Here is a 20,520-nt window from a genome sequence, read left to right as displayed (position 1 = left end):
CCTCTCTCCCTTTAAGCTCCACAAGGGTGTCCCATGCACCACTGTACCCCAGGGTCTGGGGCACAGAGCAGTGAAGACCAGGAGAGAGCGGGTGGGTGGATGGTGGCAGCTGAGTCTGCAGGGGAAGCACCCACCTGTCAATCCCAGTGGGACTGGTGCAGTGAAGAGGAAGAGAGGTCTCCTGGGATCCCACCCCACCCAGGTGCAGGGGCACAGACTGCCCACCCTCTGGGTCCCAGAGAAAAAACCAGACTCAGGGGAGCAGGCAGAGTAACGTACTAACATTTTTAATACAGTCTGATCAGATCAACTCACATCACAGGGTCAACCTTGGCTTGCTCACGTGTGATACAACCGAGGTGTATGATGTCCCCACCTGCCAGCTCTCCTGCCTTCCAACAGCACTGAAACCCCCTCCCTCCCTGACCAGACTGGCATTTTTAAAATTTTGCATAAAACTATTTCTTCCATAGACTCCAAACAATCAACTAGCCAAGTTAATTATGGTACATCTAAACAAAGTTTAATCCTAAACCCTAACGTGTGACTGCGGTTTACAAAGAGCTCTGTATCACCTGGGATAGCTTTCAGTAGCAATTCACTACAACTGGTCCTAAAAAATAATAACAATAATAATAATAATTAGAGAATTAAAACCCAACAGCAAGTTGAATGGTTAAAATCACCTAAGAACTGAAATTTGGGGTAGGAGTGTCCTCGATTGCTAAGCTTGTCCTAGTGGCAAAATGCTAGCCTTCAAGCAGGGCTCAGAAAGGTCTGGGGCCCTCCGGGTCAAAGGTCAAGCTCAGGGGGCTCTCAGAGGACACTCACCCCATGGTCCACGGGATGCTGTAGGCTTCCAGCTTCCTTAAAAACAGTTGGGCATCAGCATTGTGTAAGTGGGCGGAGACCCTACTGTGGTATCTTTTGAGGGAGATGAGAAGGGGGAATGAGGGATTAGAGAAGGGGCAGGAGACCAAAATCACAGAGGTCCCAGAATGCTGTCAGGTGCAGGTGTGGAATTGGGGTCACTAGCCTGAGCACCAGGAGCTCCAGCTTCCGCCTGTTAGAGAAACCAGCCCTGGTGTTGCCTTGGAGGCCTGTGTAGTGTTTTCTGCCCTCATCCCATACCGGGTCTCAGATATTTCTGCCGAGTATCAGATGAGAATCTATTTCTAAAGACCATTGGGGGTTAGGGGTGGGTGACAGGGCTGGAGGGGGAGTTAAAAACGAATAAAAATCTCTCAGCTACAGAACCCAAAGACACCACTTCCCTCCGCATTCACAGCATTTCTCAGCGGTCCCCGGTGGCCGTTTCTGCGGGGACGCAGCATCTGCCTCACTTGCCCTCAGGCCCCATGGGCTGCTGGTCGACCTCAGGATCTACCAGAGATGATGCAAACGCCGACTGAACAATCTGAAACCCAAAGGACTCAAGGAGAGACATGTTCTGCTGGGGAGAGAAAGGCGAGCCAAGGGCAGGGCCCAGGTCCCCCAGAGGGCCCCCGAGGGCCCGGACATGCACCTTCTGGATGTGTTTGTTCAAGTAGGACTTGGAGCGGAAGAAGCTCCCGCACTCGGGGCAGGGGTACTTCTTCTCCCCGTCAGACTCCATTTTGTTTTTGGGGACCGCCATGTCACAGGAGAAGGATCCATTGGTGCTCTGTTTCTCGGGCGTCTTCAGGTCGCTGGCATCCGAGAGGTCACCGTAAGAGTCGGAGCTCTCAATCGGATCCTGATGTGAGCATTTCTGGCCTTCTAGGAGGAAACAGAACACAGAGGAGCGGTGAGGCCAGGCTATGGGGATGCCCCCTCGGAGGGGTCGCCAGGGGCCAGCTCACAGGCTCGTGGAGGGCAGCCGATGGCCAGCCACCGCCCAGCAGAACCCACAGAGGTTCAGCTGGTCAGTCAGGGAGCCTGGTGTGCCTACAGGGGTGAGACAGCAGGGCCTGGGGCTGCCAGCCTCCCTCGCCGCGGACTCTTCATGCAGGCGCACGTGTACTGCTCACCACCATCTCGGCCTGCTTCAAGGAAGGGTATGGAGAGGGGACCTCCTCTGTCTCCACCCAGGACAACCCAAGACCCCCAGCTCCTAGGTGCTCTCTTGGGTGCCTCTGAGGGTAAAACAGCTGTTGTGATGATGCTGAGCAGGTACGTCAGTGGCCTCACCTCTGCACCAGACTGGCTGCACCCTAGCAAGCCAGAACCAGAGCCGTGGGCTCCTCAACCCAGGCAGACCCTATCGACAGCTGAGTCAAAGCCAGTCCTTTTCCCAACGCTGCAAACACAAGCCCTGCCCTCACTGCCTCTGCCTGCCAGAAGCCTTCCAGGCCAAGTTGCCAAAGCACACAGCTTAGAAGGAACTAAACAACTCAATCGGCCAGCTGTCCCTACGCAGGGCCCAGAACAAGGTGGTCCTCGAGACAGCCCTCACTGATCTGCCTTGCCCGGCCCACACGTGAAGCCTCCACAATGAGCTCCTTCCTGCCTGGGTTCAGAGCGCCATGCCGGGAAGGGAAGTCTGTGATGGGAGCGTGGAGCATGCCATCTCTGCCATCTGCCAAGCCCCTGGCGTCATCCCCAAGGCAACGACGACTTGAAAAACCACAGAACAACCCGAATCAACAAGTGGAGGTGGGGCCTAGGGAGCTCTACGCAAACCAACTCAGAGTCGGCACCATGCATCTCACAAACGCGGCCAGAGGCTCTCCGGAAAGGGCTGGTCACAGCAACCAACCACCCCTACCGAGGGGGAAGCCAGACCTTGGCTCCCTCTGCCCACAGGGTCAAAGGAGAAGAAAGCATTCAGCCACAGCTCCACGCCATCCTTAAAGGGCCACAGGCAATGGACAGGCCCAGAGGCTCATCATGCAGGGCTCCTCTTCCTGCCCTGGGCCCGGGGCGTCCCTGCAGGGCTCTGGACGTGGGGGCTGGCCAGGAGCGAGGAGGGTGCTGGGGAAGAGGAGGCGGGGGCTGGATCTCGGCAGGGCCCTAAAGCCTCACTCACCGCCCTGGAGTGAGATTCCCCACTGTGACTTTTGTCCTGGAGGCCACTGCCACTCAGATCTCGAGCCTCCTTGAGGCGGCCAGCAAGCCGGCAGCCTTCACGCCTCCCCACGCCCGGCCCAGCGCCCCCACAACACAGCCTGCGCAGAGAAGCAAAGTGCAGAGCAAGGGGTCGCTTGCCTTTGTTGCCATAGGTCCTGGCGCAGTGGAACGCTGCTCCCCCATTCGGGATGGGCTCCTGGTGCCTGGAGACCTGGGGAAGGGGAACACCGTGGTGGGTTTTAACATGGACCTTTAAGTAGGAGGCAGAGGAGAAACCTAAACAAGACAAAAGGAGATGAGATCCCGCAGCCGGCACACAGACACCTCTCTGCTTCCCCCACGCCTCTCCTCTGGCCGCACTGGCTAGCACTCCTAGAAGGGGCCCCTCCTTGGCTCAAAGGCGCTGCAACCACAGGAGCCACCTGGCTCAGAAGGGAGGGTGGCACTGTCCTTGAGTTGGCTTCTCTGCAGAGCCCGCTCTGCAAGGCTGTGGAGGCTGCCTGGAGGGATGGCCTGAGATGCCACTCTGGCCAGGGCCAGAGGCCAACTACCTCGGCTCGCTTGGCACCTCAGTAACAAGTGGTCTGAACGGATGGTCCACAGTCCCAGACCAGCTGCAGGGACCACGGCTAGAAATGCTGTCGGGAAAGTACATGGGGCTCCAGGGCAGCCACGGGACTCCAGCCGGCAGAACACGGCTGAACACGTGTGAAGGCAAACCATCTGCGCAAGAAGCCAGACGGAGGCAAGATGAAATCCCAAAGAAATGCCTCCAGGAGTCCCCCTTCTTCTACCTGTTAAGACATGCTCTATTTTGCAAACTTTCTCACCTTCAGAATAACTGGGTTTAGTAACTGTTTAGACCTTTTGAAGAACAATGAAAATAGGAAGTTATGTTAAAGGGGGTGTGCAGTCATCTCTTATTCACAGTGGTCTTCTTGGTTCGGTTTTGGAGGATCCAACAGGTTCACTTAAGGAAGAAGAAATAGGCACAATCCTTGTCTTTATTTTGGGGGAGGGGCAATCCAACCTTCTGGGATCTGCTCCAGACCCACTCAGATGTTCCAGTCAGTTTGAGCCTCGAGATGCCTCGGGCTGGGAAGAGATGGAACCAGGTAGGCCAGTCAAAGGATTTCCACTTGGGTTTCCGCAGGAAGGAGCTGGGACATCAAATCCTCCCACAGTCAAGGATCCAAAAGTGCCTTCGGCCGGAACCAAAACTTTTCGGCAGAAGGCCCACTTGGGGCGCTATGCCTAGATGGTGTCCCTTTAGTCCACTCCAGATGCAGCTGACACATCCTCGGGTACTTTCATTCCCTCGTTAAATTACAGTCATGGGGTAGCAGTGGGATCCACTACTAATGGGCCAGAGGCTGGAGAGTACTGTGTAATGTCTGCACAAGACTTGTTTGAAAAAAGTCTGAATTGGCCTCGGCTTTCAAATGCTACTGGAACTACAATAAAGGTCACCTTCAGGGAGTGACAGAGGTGTGCAGGCCCAGCGCACCGCATGCATCGCTCTGTGCTTTGCAGCCACATGTACAGCTGCTAAATGGCAGAGCCTGGACTCTAACCCCAGGACCACGTGCCACCATGTGGTCCTTCACCACTGGGCAGACTCTCTAATAGTCTCTGTGTCTTGGCCCTAGAAACATCCCTTCAACTTTTGCAGTAGGCTCCATTATCACCATTTACATTCCTGTATTTCTCTGCCATGTTGGTGGATTAGAATGAAAGCTGCTGGTAGACAGGCTGACCTGTGGGAATCTTATTCAACAAACATCCCCCCGATGGTAGCAGCTGGTGGTTCTGGAGGGAAATGGGGGGCTGGGTGAATCTTCCTTCCTTTCCTGACAAAGAAGACCCTCCTGGACCAGATGCTGCTGTCCTGCCCTGCCTGATAGAGCACGATGTCCTGCGCTGTGACCAAGTGGTCTGCCTGGGGCCAAGCAGGGGACAGACTGACTTACGAGGGTCCCATATAAACACTCCTCGGAGGGAGGCTGTGGTCAGGAAGGAGCAGATGAGACTCACAGGACAGAGGATCTCAGCCCTGCCCCATGGATGGCGCTGCAGCCCTGGCAACCAACAGAAATATCAGGACTTTCCAACTGATGAGATGATACCACTTTAGAAGGGAATTTTTTTCTTTGTTTTTTAATCCCTTGCGGGGCCCTCTGAAGTGGTTTGAAGCTCTCTCCACGGTGCATCAGGGCAGGGCCACTGCAATCAAGAGGGATGGGAAAGGAGGGAAGGAGCACCAGGAACTATTATGTTTACTCCTTGTGGGAAGAGCTGTGCTGGGGAACACAGCAGATGCTCAATGAAAACTCACTGTTTTCTCCCGAAAAATGGTCTGGGGACCACATGGCAGGGTCCCCTTGACGCTGCCCCAGCTGCAGACTACTTACTATCTATAGCAAAACCACATGGCGGGTGGTAGGCGTGGATCCACAGTTGCCACCTAAAGCCCAGAATTTAAACACAGAGCAGCTCAGCAGCCAAGTTTTGGGGTAAAACAGAAGCCGAGTTTCTGTGAACGTATCTCTGAAGCCAGACACATTTGGCCGGAATTCTAAACTCACCTGCCTGTTCACCACTGACTGACTAACCAAGAACCAAAGAGGAAGCTTTCTACAAGCATCAGAGTGATGGGGACACTGAGCACACACGTGACTCCACCACCACCGACGGGCCACCCTCTCTCACGCTCCAGATATGGAGAATATGCTACCACGAGGCTACTGCTCCTCCACTGCATTTTCTTGCCTGGTGTGCTGTAATTCGCACTCTGGAAGCAAACCCTCCTTGGCAGCTTCCACATCTGTGCAGGGGTCAGGGATGGCTTTCTTCTTGTCCACACCTTGGTGGGGCTGTGCCCAACTGAGCCGTGCTGGAGGTGGGGCACCAAGTAGGCTTGGGTCAGCTCAGTCCAGGGGACGGCAGGCTGTCTGCGTCTACCACTGGCACTTGCCTCTGGCTGGAGAGAAGGCTTTCTCTGCCCTTTAAGCAGATATTTGAGTGCAAGTGTTGTCTCGGCCAAAGACAGATTTCCAATACGCTTTCCCGCTCCCTCCCTCACACCAGTACATACACATCTACACGAAGACCCTGCTACAGAAACTTAAAAAGAAGGGAAATCGTGGCAATCTACCAGGTCCTTCCCACTGTTCAACTCAACTGATTTCCTCAACTTGAACGTGGGAAACAGGCTTTTGTAGCCATCATACTCCTCCCACTGCAAGTTATCTTCTCTGCAGATGGGATGGTCTACGTCCTGATACGTCTCCAGGACAAAGACAAGGTCATCTGTCTCCAGTGTGGGGCTGGACCACCGGCTGCATCTCCTCTCTCCCGTTCTTCACAGGCAAGAGTTGTTTGTGTGGCTGAAAGTAGGCAGATGGATGGGTGGTTAAGCTGATTGCTTAAGAATTGCTGGGACTGGAGGATCTCAGGGCACCTGGAAATTCATCTGATCCTGCCTCACCCGCTAACCGGCTGGCTGAACGTTAGCCTTTGCTTGAACCCTTGTAGAGAGAATATCCATTTATTCCTGCAGCTCCTCCTGTAGTCACAGCCTTGAAAGAACAGCCCAGAGCTCCCTGCATTCTGATTCCAGTGTCTCAGTGTCTTTGGCGGCCTATCCTCTCCCTGGAAAAACTGCCTTCCCCTTCCTCTTCTTTTTTGGAGGGGAAGGGAGGCGTCTTTTCCCATTTCTGCCGAAGAAATGAGTCCAGAGGTAGAATCCTGCTCCTTCTCTTCTGATGAAGACCAAAATTGTTTTCTCTTCCTTCTGAGGATCCAGGGTGGTTTAGACTAGAGCCCTCTTCTGTCTTCTTGGAGGAATGGGACTTCCTGCTCCGACTCTGGGACCCAAAGCTGGGTTTTTCTGTTTTAGCTTTTGGGTTTGTTTTTTTTTTGGCCATGCCACGCGGCTTGTGGGATCCTATTTCCCTGAGCAGGGACTGAACCCAGGCCCTAGGCAGCGAGAGCGCAGAGTCCTAACCACTGGGATGCCAGGGAATTCCCCCAAAGCTGTTTTGCTTACGACCCAGATCTAGCGTTGGCTTTTCTGAGAAAAGGTGGGCTCTGGTTCTACTCTCCAGGCACCCCCACCCCGGCCACGTGGCCTGTGGCTGCTGCCCAAGTTCTCTTTACCAGCCCAGGGAAAACAAATCCTGACGTACAATAGTTGTGGGCTTTGCCACGTCAGCTGTCTCCTAACTGGGTCGACTTTCCCTGCTATTCCCGGCTGCTCGCAGCTTTTCTTTCCTCCTGAGCGGGGCCCACAGGGGCTGTGGCCCTGGGTCCCCCACTCAGCTCCCTGCCACTTTGTAATCCAGGCTTTATCTCTGTTTCCTCATTGGCGTCCTCCTCCGCCCTAACTGGTTTACCACCTCTGGTCTGTGACCCCAACTCTCAGGCTGAGAACTTCAACCCTGAAACCCCGACAGTAGGCCCGCTGACAGCACCGTCGCAGCAGGTCTCAAGTTAGTTGGGGGCGCGGTCAGGAAGCCACGGGATGAAGCAAGACAAGGAACCATCTCTTCCTAGAGCTGGGCAGCCACAGCCTGATAGCTCTTTCCACACACAGCCCCACTGCTAGCTCCCCGGAGGAAGCTCCTGCCAGAAAGGGCTCTATTGACATATCAGAAAATAGGACAGATGCTTAAGCAGCTTTTCTGACCACCTCCCTGCTTCCACAGCAGGTTTCCTGATGGTACAAACGTTGACATCAAATGGCCTTCAAGGCAAACCCCAGGTGTGCAGTCCCCGGGAGGAACCCAGCTCAGGGCACCAAGAGAACACCCAGCCACTCAGCAGGCTCCCTCCAACAGCAACCTCAGGGCATGTGGAGATAGCACAGGACGCAAAGTTTCCAGCCAAGGACTGCAGGAGGGTTGCACCTGGTCCAAATCAGAGTGTCAGCAAGCTGTGTCTTTCCTGACAGTTACAAAGTGTAAGGAGGGCCTCCCAAGTGTGCTGCTGCTTGCAGGGTTCAGAGAACTTTCACCTACCTTGTCTCCTGGGATCCTCACAGCAACCCTGTGAGGTGGGCAAGGGGTATGTTCTCAACCCCGTTTAGAGGTGAAGAGACTGAGCCTTCGAGAGGGGAAGGGAAAGTTCAAGGTCACACAGGAGGGTGAGGTGGGAGGGGGCCAGCTAAACCCTGGGTCCCCTGCCTCCTGGCTTAGTGCTCAATCCACTAAGCCACACTCAAGACTTCCAGAAGTGTTGCAACAAGAGTGTCCCAGGAGATAGGACTCTCCAGCCACATCCCCACCTGGCCAAAGCAAGCGCACCATGCAGAAGCATCCTCACGCTCACCAGACAGCTGCCCCAACTCCTTCAGCAGATAAGGCGCGGCCTCCTCCACTGACGCTACTTGCCAAGCATGAACCTCAGCCCTTCTAGCAGCCAACGAGCCCTGGCAGAAGCTCAGGAACAGGCCAGACTTCATCCAACACAACACCAGGGCCACAGATGCCACCTAGGCCAAGCTCAGCCGCAAGCACGCTGCCCTGCTCAGAGCACCTGCCACTTTCCGCTCTCGTCAAGGCCACAATCTACCTGGGCCTGGGCTCTTCCGACCATTTGTGCTAGAAAGTTTCGGCCCTTGTCCATCTCCAGACTCGACGTCCTTACCTGGCTGCTGACTTTCACGTGCCAGTGGATCAGCCAGCAAAGCTCTTGAGCAGGACCCCTCATTCTCCCACCTCTTGGGGCCTAATGACTCCCACCAACCTCAGTAGTTCAGCGCATCCATCCTGCCCCCTGGGCAGCAGGTGTGTCATGGGCCCAAGCCTGGGAACAACACTCTCTGCTGTTCTCACTTGCTGAGCTCCTGGCAACTCCTGTTCCAAGCACCCCAGGTTTCTTGGAAAGGAAAGGGTGACAAACAGCTGGCTGGGGGATAAGGTGTTTATCGCTCAGTGGGAAGGGAGGGAGGGCTGGCCGTGCAGAGTGGAGCCTGAGGCAGGGTGGTCAGACACCCCCCGGCCTCCCACATGGGCTCAGGCCCATCCCCTGGACATGAGGAAGTAGCAGGGAGATTACCTCGGTTACAGATACTGCAGAAGTTGCTGGGCCCCTCGCTGTGCTTCTTCAGGTGGTCTGCCATGTACGCTGCCCTCAAGTACTTCCCGCATACCTGGCAGGGCACCTTGTCTTCGTGACAGGCCAGGTGGGAGCGCAGACGGTCTCGGGTGGCAAAAGAAGCATTGCAGGTCTGAGGGCAGAAAGGAAAACGGGGTGAGGTAAAAGCTGGCGTCCACACCCGACTCCCTACCGAGCACACTGTGGCACAAAGCCATTTCCGGCCAACACAGGGACTCGCTGTATAAAGAGAACTTCAGAACGCGGCCAGGCTTCCTCCCCAGATGCCAAGTAAGCCGCTCCTACTCCCCATGGTCTTCCCCACAGGACCCCTGAGCTAGGATGACTGGTTCCCACTGGCCCCCAACATGCACATTACATGGCAGGCTGAGTTCTGCAAAACAAAAGAGCTAGGGGCTTTTCATTCTTAAACATTTAAGAACTGATGTTTGTTGCATTGGCTGTAAGTGAATTTACAGAAGAGCTATTGGCATATAAACGGAACAGTCTTCACCTTCTCCACCCTGGGTTTCCCCTGGTTGCTTTATACAAAGAATCCAATTTACTCACTTTATTCAAAAGCGACATTAAAATCGTGGCCACAGGGAAATGGAAAGGAAAGGCAGGACAGAACACAGAGATAACTCTTCATAATATCCATGTGCATTTGTATTGAGAAAGCAGCCCATAAAGTGACAGTGTCAATTTTGCGAATGTGAAAATTAGCAGAGAGTGAGGGCCGGAGGCTCCGGGGGCATCTGTGGAACCCCAGTTCTGGTGCCAACAAGGATGGCACCACCCTGCCCTGACCAGTGCCCCCCACTGTGCCAGGCAGGCCCCAGACTTCACCTTCAGAGGCCTTCGTCGCATGCAGTGCATCCTCACGGTGGCCCTCGGGGCAGGCCGTGCTCTCACCCCACCGGCCAGGAGCTGCAGTCAGTACCACACCCTGGGAAGGCAGCCGCGGGTCCCCTGACTCGGTCTCAGCCCTGGGTCTACCCCCAACATCTCTCCCCCAGCCCGGGCCTGCATGGCTGCCCAGCCTTGGAGGTCACGGAATGTCGGGAAAGCCCTCAGGAGAGTTGAATCTGGTGACCTTCACTATTTTGGATCCACGGACATGTCTCAGGAGTTCTAGTCAAGGTTGACTCATTTCTTTTCTCTGTACCTGTGTTTACCATTTTAGAGCCACAGGAGAAAGCAACATTCACCTTTAATTGCATCACAGACCAAACGTTAACCCACTGAAGACCCGCCACCCCGTTAACTGGCTAGAATGGGGCTGTTCCTGCGGCTCCACTGAACAGAAACAGATCCTGAGATCCTGAGACCTTAAGGTAAGCACCTGAACACTGTCACCATGTACAACGTCTATCTATTGCTTTACTGTACAATCAGAGCGAGAAACAAATGCATTCGATGCTGTGGAGGTAGAAGACACCGTGGTTGCCACCCCAACCCCAGATGTCTGCATCAGGACCAGCTGAGCTCTTCTTAGTCGTTATCTTTTGAATAAATGTTACGCATTTGAATAGAACAATTTATGCTAACAAAATACAGTTGACCCTTGAACAGTTTTCCAGGGTTTGAACTGAACGAGTCCACTTATATGCGAATCTTTTTCAACAGTAAATACTACGGTAGGTGGTACACCATCTGCAGTTTGCTGAACCCGCAGATGTGGAACCGCGGACGTGGAAGAATCACATACACAGAGGGCCGACACTAAGTTATATGTGTATTTTTGACTGCTCGGAGGGTCGACGCCCCTAACCTCCGTGTTGTTCAAGGGTCAAGTGTACTGCTTTCATGTTTTATATATTGAGTTTATTCATCTGACAAATGAGGGAGCTAAGTTTAGAGAGTAATTTGCACAAAGCACAGGGCTCAGCTACTAGAGAAAGCAACACCCTGCCACTGCCAGGCCAGTGCCCTACCGATCCTCCTGGCCACCCTGGGGTATTCCCCTCCTCCCCGATTTACAGCCGGGCAGACAGAGGTCCTGAGAGGACTCGGGGCAGCTGGACTGAGAACCAGCCCCTGAGCATGTGTTCTTACCACCTCCAGCCTCAGCAGAGGTAGCTTCTGGTAAAAGGTGTGGATAGTTTTTATCAGTGTACTTGGTAGCCAGGGCTGTCCTGATAGAGGTGACAGGTTCTGTGCAGGGAAACTTGAGCACTTAGGCGACTCAGGAAGCACCATGGGTCCTTGGTCTCATGGCCACAGGTGGGCCCCCCGGCAGGGACCTTGTGACCCAATCATAGGCCACAGTGGGTGGAAAACTGAATCTTTCCCCAGCCCCACCAGACTGTAAACCAGAGTAAGGGGTGCCGTGAACACCTGCGGGAGATAGGGGTGCACCTGTCGATTTATCTGGGGACGAGAGCCGGCTTGGCCGGACAGCGACTTGAGGACCACCGCCACAATGGCGAGAGGCAGTGTGGTCTACACCGCGGAACTCAAAGGAGCCAACCATGGACCAGGTGTTAAGAAAATGCAGCTGAAAGCACACATTCAGGATCCCACCTTCTGTGGCCCTGGGAGAGGGTGCCACTAGAGGGATGTGAAAGAGATGCCTTGTTTCTCTTGCCAACTTTCTTTTGAGATGTGTCCCTTAAAGCACTGCCTGTCATACTTTGCTAACGAAAGATAATGGACAGCCAGACTTCAATTATCCACAAGTGGATTATCCATTTGGGGGATTAGCTAAGCAAAATTAAAGCTGCAGACCAGGCTGAGTTCTCCCACCCTGTCCTCCATTGATTATCTCTCAAGGAATGAAAGCAAACTTTAGTCTGAGCAAACATAATTAGGAATGTAAATCTGCTGCTGGGAAAACAAAACAAAACGAAACACAAACGCAACAAAAACTATCACTGTGTTACAAAGCCAAGCTGAAATGGTGGTTGGCTTCTCTGTGCCAGGATTGACCCTTTGTGGCTGGAGTACCCAAGGCTTTCTGGAGGAACTGTGAAAGTGCCCAAGTCCGAGTCTAGCCCTGCCAGAAGTTCAGACAACACCAAACATAAAAGGCCTGGTCACTTAACCCAGGAGAGAAAGGAGAGAAAGGCTGAGGAGAGAGGTGGATCTCAAAGAAGGGGGTGCCCGGAACCTCCATGCTGGGGCCACTCAAGAGAAAAACACTTCCTGTCCTGGAGGCAGGAAGAAGGCAGAGGGACCCTGACAGGATCAGCACCCCAATCGATCGCCGGTGGTGCTGGGAACGGCCGCCTCGCCCCCAGCCCTGCGCACAGGCAGCCTGCTATTGCTGGAGGCACACCTGCCAGGTCCTGGCCCAGCCCCCAGAGAGGTTCATCACCACTCAACACTGAGCCCCAGCCAGGCTCCCTTCCCTCCCTGCCAGTTTCTCCCCGTCCCAGACTTCCAAATGCTTTTCTTCCCAAGGGTTGAACAGCTCAGGAATGGGGCCTCAGTGGTACCAGGGGCACCGGTGCACACCTACTCTTGGTGGCCTTTGAGCCTGGCAGCCTCAGGAGGTATCTTAAATATCCATAGCCTTGGAAAAGTCTGAGGGCAATGCATGTGGGCTTAGCACCATGGGCCTTGCTGGCCCCCTTCTTCTCAAGGGTGTCAGCTCCCTTATTCCCACTTCAATTCCTAATGAGTCATCCCTCCAGCCCAAACCCCCCAACCAGCCTCCAAGAAGTGGGGCCACTGGGAGCAATGGGAGAGGTCTGAGCTGTTCTAGTCTCTCGGCTTCAGGCTGAACTCCATCTGGGGTCAATGTCCCAGCCCACAGCACTCACAGATCGAGAAGCACTGGGACATCTGGGCCATTTAAGCACACTGAGGCCAAACCCCAAGGAGACTTGCGTGTCACTGCCAAGCCTGAGCCCCCATGCGCCCACGTTCGGAGGGCCTTTCCCCTCAAGCTGTGGCACCCATCTCTGTAACTGGCCCCTACTGTCTCCTCTGTGGCATCAGGAGGGACCGAGAGGTATGGCCCATGCCCAGCTCTGCCAGGGGCTAAAGGAACCAACTCCCAGAGAGCTGTCTCTTCACCTCTGATACTTTCAGCAGACACACCATGCAAAACAGATGCCCCTGCTGTTTAACAAAGCCCAGGCACACCTGGCCAGCCAGCTCAGAGCCTGAGAGGCAGCACGTCTTCACCTGCACCTGCCAGGTCACTGTTAGGGGAGTTCTGGCTGTGGGGCTGGAGGCAGGGCCAGCAGGCTTGTGAGAGTGTGTGTCGGAGGGGCAGGGCAGGAGCAGGCTCATACACCAAGGGACAGTGATGTCAGTGTTATGACACAGACCAAGGACAAAACACACAAAGCCTCAAACGTTAGAATGAAAACTTTTATCATCACTCCTGTTATCCCCGCAGAGCCCACGGGGACTGAAGGGCACACCACTGGGATCCGACGGAGGTCTACATCTGCTTTATCAGCACCCAAAGCCATATATTGGGATGACCCAATGTAAAGCTACTGGTTAATCTAGTTCCTGAGCAGACCTGCTAATAAACCTCAAAACCACAAAAGTCTAATTCACAAGCCAGAAATGAAAGCGGACCTGTGTGAGTGGGAAGGGACGAGGGCAGCACGGTTGGCCCAGCTGGAGTTGCGCCGGAGTCTCCTCTCCTCTGGAGGAGGATTCACTCCCAGGGTGGGGGGAGGGGTGGCCAGGCCCCATTCTAGAAACCCCTTAGGGGAGGTGATGCCAGGGGAGGGGAAGCATGTAAGCCAGTGGCTTAGTTCCTAGGAAAGCATCAACCTCCAGGCAAGGTCAGACACCCAGGGGTACCATCTGCTAAAGAGGGAAAACAAGGCAAGAGAGCCCAGAAAGAAACGTGGAGACCATGGGAAGGACCCAGGAAGGAGCCCTTTGCTACCCCTATTTGGGGTCCTTGAGCTGGGAAAGAGTCCAAGTCACCCAGGGAGGAGCTGGGCATGGTGGGCAGGGACCACTCTGCTGGCCTCTCCCAAAAGCAGGGGGCTCAGACCACTGCCACTGCCGTTCCCCTCCACAGAAAACCCTCTCGGGAGGCCCCGGCTAGCCCACAGGCCATTGGGTAAAGGCCCGGCTGCCCTCTGGGGCAGTCCAACCCTGCCTCAAATAGCCCGGCGGGGCTGGGCAGAAGAGAGCGTTGCTGGAGGGTGCCGGGCCCAGGTTTTCGAGGGCTGGGAAGGATTTTTTTAGAGAAAGGGAAAAGGCGGTGTCAGGAACCGAATGGGACGACCTCCACAAAGCAGGCTGGGCAAAGTCCCATGATGGCAGGTCGCTAGGAAGAGATTCCAGGGGCGGCAGGCCGCTGCTGCTCCCAACCCACACCTGGAAAAAGGGCAGAGAGTGCAGGTTACCCCCCCAGGCCACCGGGCATGCCCCCACTGCCCTCTGGGCTCCTCCTGCTCTGCTGGGCTGCTCAGCACACTACCTGGGAGAGTCAGAGCGTGCTCCGTGATGAGAGACAGAGGGGGAGGAGGCAGCGAGGCACAGGCGCATCCCAGCAGGCCCACCCCTGGTCTCCTGGCCGTCGGGGAACACCACCGCACCTGGCCCCTGGGGGCTCTCTGCCCCACCTACAGCACGTCTGTCCATCCCTCCCTATTATCGGTCTCCCCAGACCCTCCTCCTTGCCACCAACAGGATAAAGAGAAGCAGGTCACCCCATCAGACATTGCAGTAAACACCCCACAACTCTGTTTCCCACTCAGATGGTAGGAACTTGGCCCAGGAAAGGGGGTACGACCAAGGAGAAGATAGAAGTGTGTTTTCCACCCACACAGGAATGCTCAGTGGCCAGGAGAGGAAGCTCAATTTTCTGGGCATCACAGAGCCCCCAGATATTGTTCAAGCAGACAAACCAAGGGTGAGAATCTTGCCCAGCCTCCCCTACCTACTGCTACACAAAGAGCTCTCAAGGACAGGAAACCACCTCGCTTTCCAGTTCTCAGAAGCCCTTGGCTGTGTGCACACGTGGCTCAGGATGGGTTAAGCAGGTGCCAGTGATCGCACCACTCCCTGCCTCCTTCACCCCCACCCCTGCGGCCTGGTGCTCTGAGCTGAGGGGACCCAGAAGGAGCTCCAACTCAGGTCAGGCTGCTGGGCATACAAGGGGAAGAGTTGTTGGCTGGACCACCAGGAACCCTTAAGAAGCCATTCCCACCCCACGGTGGCCCCTGCAAACTGCTGGGAACCAGAAGCCGGATCCAGTGGGGTGCCAGTGCCCCCAGGACGACACTTGTCCAATGTGGCCCACCATCCAAGGAGCTGGCAAACGCCAGGAGAGGAAAGCCAAGCAACAGAGCAAAGACAGAGACAGGTTGGGAACCAGGACCCAGCGACCAGGAAGGAGGGGACATCAGCGGTGGGAGGGAGGGGGCTGGGGGAGAACAAAGGAGAAGAGCAGACAGACGGTGGGGGGACAGAGGGGGAGGTGTGCACAGCGGTGGTCAGTCAGCCAGCCCAGCACGCACAGCAGCTGGCTCACAGCCGTAGCTGTGAGGACAGCAGCATTCTCTTTCAGCCCATCTCTGCCCCGGCCCAGCCCCTACCTGACACTTGTGAGGCCGCTCAGAAGTGTGCACCTGCTTGATATGTCCGTTCAAGTGATCAGGCCTAGAAAAGAGAACCAAAAGAGACTTTAAAACAAGACCTTAAGAGAGGGGGCTACAAACTTGGCCAGACCCCTGCCCTGACAAGGCTGGAGAGGACTCCCTCACCCCACCCCAGCATGACAAAGAAAAGTCACCACCCAGCTCTGGCTCCTGAGGCCCAGGCCTCTCTGCCCTGGATTTCTCTAGAGGGGGAAGGGGAGTGAGCATTTGTCTCTGACCTTGCCTACCCGCCTCCCCCCACCAGAAACTCAATGATTTCTAGGACCCAAGGAGGGGGCTTTAGAATGAGACTGGGCTGCCTTGCTGCAGCCTTTCCGGGAGGGGGTATGTGTGATTCATTGTCCAGACTAAAGCCCCTTAGAAACTCAGCATTCCCCTCCCCCAGCCTCTCCCACCACAGCAGCCAATGAATGCCACCCGGATGGAATTCAGTCCCCAGAGGCCAAGGGATGAAGCCTTAAGCCCCCAGCTGGGCTGGTAAACCAGATGCCCGACAGAGCAGGTGGGCAGGGGCTGCCTGACCGGTAAGACTGGTTCCTGCTTGGGGCCCCTCTGAGGGAGTTCTCCATCCCTACGTTCATACACACAAGGCCCTCAGTACCCAGGCAAGTTAAAACGAGCCTTTTATTCTGAATATTCTCTTAAGAGGAAAAACAACCCTCTGCTTGCAGACAAGTCTTCAGTTCCTTATCAGGCTCACTAAAAAGTCAATCTAAAACGACATCCTGCCTCCTTCCTCTCTGTCCAGTGAACATAAAGGGGATCTGTGGGTTCAGGTGGGCTCTGGAGCCACCAGGTCAGAGCAGATCAAAGGCTTCGCTGTTCAGAAGAGACTCTGGGTGCCCAGCTCTGTGCCCCGTGATCCCGGGGCTGTGAGAGGCAAGGCCGGAGTCTACTGACCCAGGATTGCCAGTGCTGTGCGGGGGGACATGGAGGCATGGGAGCGTAAGGAGTCCCAGATGCACTTGTTTCAGTCCCTCCCCCGGCGGCCATTCAAGCGGGGAAAGTCGCTGGAGGAGCCTGGCCTCCCGCCCCCAGAGGGGGCCCCTCGTCTGGTGCCGGAAACACAAAGGGAGCCCAGGGAGAAGAATGGTGAGGCCCGGTGGCTGCGGCCTGAGGAATCCGGCCCCTTCCCACAGGCCCCAAGGAAGAGAGATGGTAGGGCACGCCTAGTGCCAGAGAACTTCCCTGAGGGAAGAGAAAGCAGTTCTTGGCCACATCATCTCAAAATCAGGGCCGTTAAAACACTCTCCCCAAACCTGACATGGCCCTGCAAGGTCAAGTGAGCCCCCTGCAAGTCTCACACCCCCAGCTTTTGGAGAGGAGCTATTCCATGAGTTAGGAATAGGACAAGTCATGGGGGATGGGCACCATTCCTCACCTGGAGAAGCCTTTCCCACAGCTCTGGCAGATGTAGGGCTTGCCCACGGACCCATCGTGGGACCGCACATGGTAGGACATGCGATCTTTCCTCTTGAACCGCAGCCCACACACGGGGCAGGAATAGGGCTTCTCCCCCGAGTGGGACAGCTTGTGCCGATTGAGATGGTACACGTCACGAAAGATCTTGCCGCAGATCTCGCAGGCCACCTGCTTCCTGGTCCGGCTCCTCTTTCGGGGGCCGTCGGGGTCCTCAGAGATGGGTAGCCCATTCTCACCCAGCCTCGGAGGAGGAAGGTCGATGTAGCCCAGCTGGAGGCTGGTGACACCATGCTGGGCCTCGTGCTGCCGGAGCCGGTTGGCATCAGTGAACACCTTCCCACACAGGCCACACGGAAGGATGCCTGCCTCCCTCAGGCCCCCTGGGGACCCGAACATTGAGTCCAGCAGGTTGGCCTTCCTTGGGCGGCCCCGGCCTCGCTTGCCAGTCAGGGGAGGGGCACTGGATGCCACATTGGGGAATGGGGAAGTCAGCAGTTGGGGGGACAGGGGTCCGGCCACCATGGGCAAGCGGTCCACCCCAGGTAACACAGGCAGGGAGGCTTGGCTCGCAATGGCTGCACCAGCCGCCCGAGCTGCCTCCTCCTCAGGCTGCATGCTGCCTGCGATGCCATTGCTGTTGGCTGCCAAGGCTGCCCCATTGGTCATGTCCAAAGGGAAACCCAAGTCCGAGGTCCCAGGGGGACGAAACAGCATGATGTCAGCCCGGGCAGGGGGCACCAGGATCTGCACATTGGACTGTTTGATGACTTCCTGGCAGATCTCAATGACCGACCTCATCAGCAGAAACTTGGCGGCCGTCATAAGCTCGGGGAAGCTCTCCAGGCGAACCACAATGCGGGAAGTGTAGGCGAAGTCCAGGATGTCCCCGAACACCTTGGAGCTGATGGTGTGCATCTCCAGCTCCCGGCTGCCCCCAGCCCCGCCGCCCGGGGCCGCCGCTGCGCCCCCCACGTCAGCGGGACCCCCGTCCGCAGCTCCGCCGTCGCCCAACTGGGCGCTGAACACCGACTCAAAGTACTCGCTGCAGGCAGCCAGCACCGCGCGGTGCGCTGGGAAGCTCTCGTCGCCCACCCGCAGGAGCACGTCGCAGAAGCGCCCGCCGTTTTTGCGCTGCTGGTTCAGGTTGTGCAGCATCTCCGTGCTGTGTCTGCTCACCTGGTAGGTGTAGCAGCCCGACGGGCCGCAGGAAGCGTCGTTCACTCGCTCCATGGCCGCCGCCCCCTCCCCACAAACCGGGCCGCGTCACTTGCCAGCCCCACTCCCTTCCCCTAGGCAGCAAGAAGCGGGGTGCAACGAACGTGTCTACACTCCCCACACGTGCCGGCCCGGGGCTCTGTAGTCTCGCAGGTGCGCGGAGCGCACACACCCCCTGCCCGGATCGGACTGTCTAGACGGAAGGGCACACCACCTCCCACATAGCTGCCCCCACCCCTGCTGGATCGTGCACTCCTCTCTCCTCTCCGCCCGCCCGCCTCCCCTTCTCGGTCTACCTCTGGGGGGTACGCGAGCACAGAGGTGCGCCCCTCCCGCAAACGCGCCTGCCACCTCCCCTCCCGCCCGCCAGGCGGCGCCGGCGCGCAGCCAAGGAGGCGCGCGCGCGCGCGCGCGCGCAGGGAGGAGGAGGAGGGGTTTGTCGCGCAGGCGCGCGCGCCGCGGTTTTACCCGGGCCCGCTGGGGGCGCGCGCTGCGTCCCCTGCAAAGCGCGAGCCGGGGCGGGGGCGCCGGAGCGGAGGAAACAAAAGGCTAAGGCTAAGGCGGCGGCGGGGCGCGCACCGGGGCGGCAGCGCGGGCCGGGTCCCGGAGCTTGGCGGGCGGAGTCGGTAGCGAAGGCTGGAGCGGGCGGGCGGCGGCAGCGGCAGGGCGGGCCCTTTCCTGGGCCAAGCGAAGGCGGCGGCGGAGCGGCGGCGCTGCGGCCCTGGGCTCCGTGTGTTCGGAGCGGAGGAAAGATGGCAGCGGCTGCACTTCCTCTTGCACTTTCACCCCTGGGGGGAGGAGAAGGAGGGGGCGATACCAACAACACCCCCCCTCCGCTTGCAGAAAAAAAAAAGAAACGGCGAGCTCGGCTTGGGGGCCCCCCGGCGCCCCCGGCCCTGCACGTGCGCACCCGAATCCCTGGCCCGGACCGCCCAGCGCTGCAAACTTTCCACTTTCTTTGTCCCGAGCCCCCCCCCCCACCCCGCCCCGGGGACGCCCCCCCCCCTCTCCCCACCTTCCCCCCCCCCCCCCGCAGCTCCGCTCCCCCCCGCTTCCTGCCCCCCCTCCCCAGTTCCTTGCTCCGCCAATGCTAGCGCAGACTGAGCCCCCGTCCGGCCCCCGCCTCGCCACCCCGCCCGCGGGGCCGGGGGCTGCAGTCTCAGCCCCCCCGGACCAATGCAAACGAAGCGCCTAGCCAGCAAACCAGCTCCCACTGCCCCTCCCTCCCCGCCAAGAGTGGCGGAGAGCGGACGGGGCGGGGGGTGGGGGGAGACCGAGGGGCGCAGATGTGGGCCCCCCAGCCAGCGATGTGCACCCGTAAGTCGAGCGGGCGTTGGTTACCCTTCGGAGCCCCCCTTCGATGCCCGAAATCCCCAGAAGTCGTCTGCAAGCGCTTCCCCGCTACCCACCCCAGAGAGGGCTCGGGGTCCTGGCTGGGGGCAGGCCGAACCTTCGGAGCTGCTTCTGGACCCCGCGCACTGACTGAACAGAAGGGGCTGCGCGCCCGGGAGAGCTGGGGATACGAGGCCATCGTCCACCCTCTCCCCCAAACCGCCACACGCCAAGCTTTGTGCCCCAGGGAGCGGAAAGTAACCAGCTCCGGGAGGCGACAACATAGAGGCAAGGGCGATGGGAAGGGGCAGGGGTCCCCGCGCACCCCAGGGAAATGGGGGTACTGGACCCTCCAGGAAGCACCCTTTGGCCTCCTGAGGTCGGAAGCATCCCCGGCGCCCGCAGCCCATGGAGTCGCCGAGCGCTCGGGCCATGAGCCCCGCCGGCGGGCCTGGCCGCTTTGTCCCGGCCGTCCGGGAGATGCTGCCGCGCGCGGGTTGGACACAGAGGTTCATCTGCCTGGGAAGAGCTGGCGGCCGCTGCCAGGCAGCCCAACTTGGAGCCCTGGGCTGCAGGCACCGCGTGTGCGGGCGGGAAGTTCCCACAGTTGCAAAGAGGGAGCGAAGTATGTGTTCCAAACTTTCCACGGTTCCAAACTGAGCGCTTCCATTAAGAAAAGCGGTGTGCGGGGGAAAAGCATTCTGGGTATTAGCATGCAAATGAACGGGCCAGGCTTCCAGCTCCGCTCGGGATTCCCACCGCCGCGCGCCCTGCTTGCGCAGAGCCACGCGTGCCCACGGGTTCCGGGGGTGGCGCCGCGGGA

General features: G+C 57.5%; 1 protein-coding gene across 5 annotated transcripts; it reads right to left on the bottom strand.

Moving 5' to 3' along the window:
- Nucleotides 1–271: 271 nt before the first annotated feature.
- On the bottom strand, nucleotides 272–19,330 carry PATZ1 (POZ/BTB and AT hook containing zinc finger 1). 5 transcript variants are annotated; one of them, XM_029229105.1, is made up of 5 exons: nucleotides 17,110–19,330; nucleotides 15,666–15,729; nucleotides 9,106–9,277; nucleotides 3,187–3,324; nucleotides 272–1,758 (listed from the first exon to the last, which is right to left on the bottom strand). In XM_029229105.1, exons 1-5 carry the CDS (start codon nucleotides 18,378–18,380, stop codon nucleotides 1,340–1,342), a joined length of 2,064 nt encoding a protein of 687 aa, XP_029084938.1. In that variant the 5' UTR covers nucleotides 18,381–19,330; the 3' UTR covers nucleotides 272–1,339. The 5 variants fall into 5 exon arrangements, with proteins under 5 accessions (XP_029084938.1, XP_029084967.1, XP_029084949.1 ...); XM_029229134.1 differs by having other exon boundaries at nucleotides 3,187–3,259; XM_029229116.1 differs by lacking the exon at nucleotides 3,187–3,324.
- Nucleotides 19,331–20,520: the final 1,190 nt, after the last annotated feature.

This window comes from Monodon monoceros, unplaced genomic scaffold, assembly GCF_005190385.1.
Source record: "Monodon monoceros isolate NGI ecotype Baffin Bay Population unplaced genomic scaffold, NGI_Narwhal_1 Super_Scaffold_1, whole genome shotgun sequence".
Taxonomy (NCBI): Eukaryota; Metazoa; Chordata; class Mammalia; order Artiodactyla; family Monodontidae; genus Monodon; species Monodon monoceros.
The sequence above is the reverse complement of the archived record's forward strand: the minus strand, read 5'-3'. Positions and strand labels throughout refer to the sequence as shown.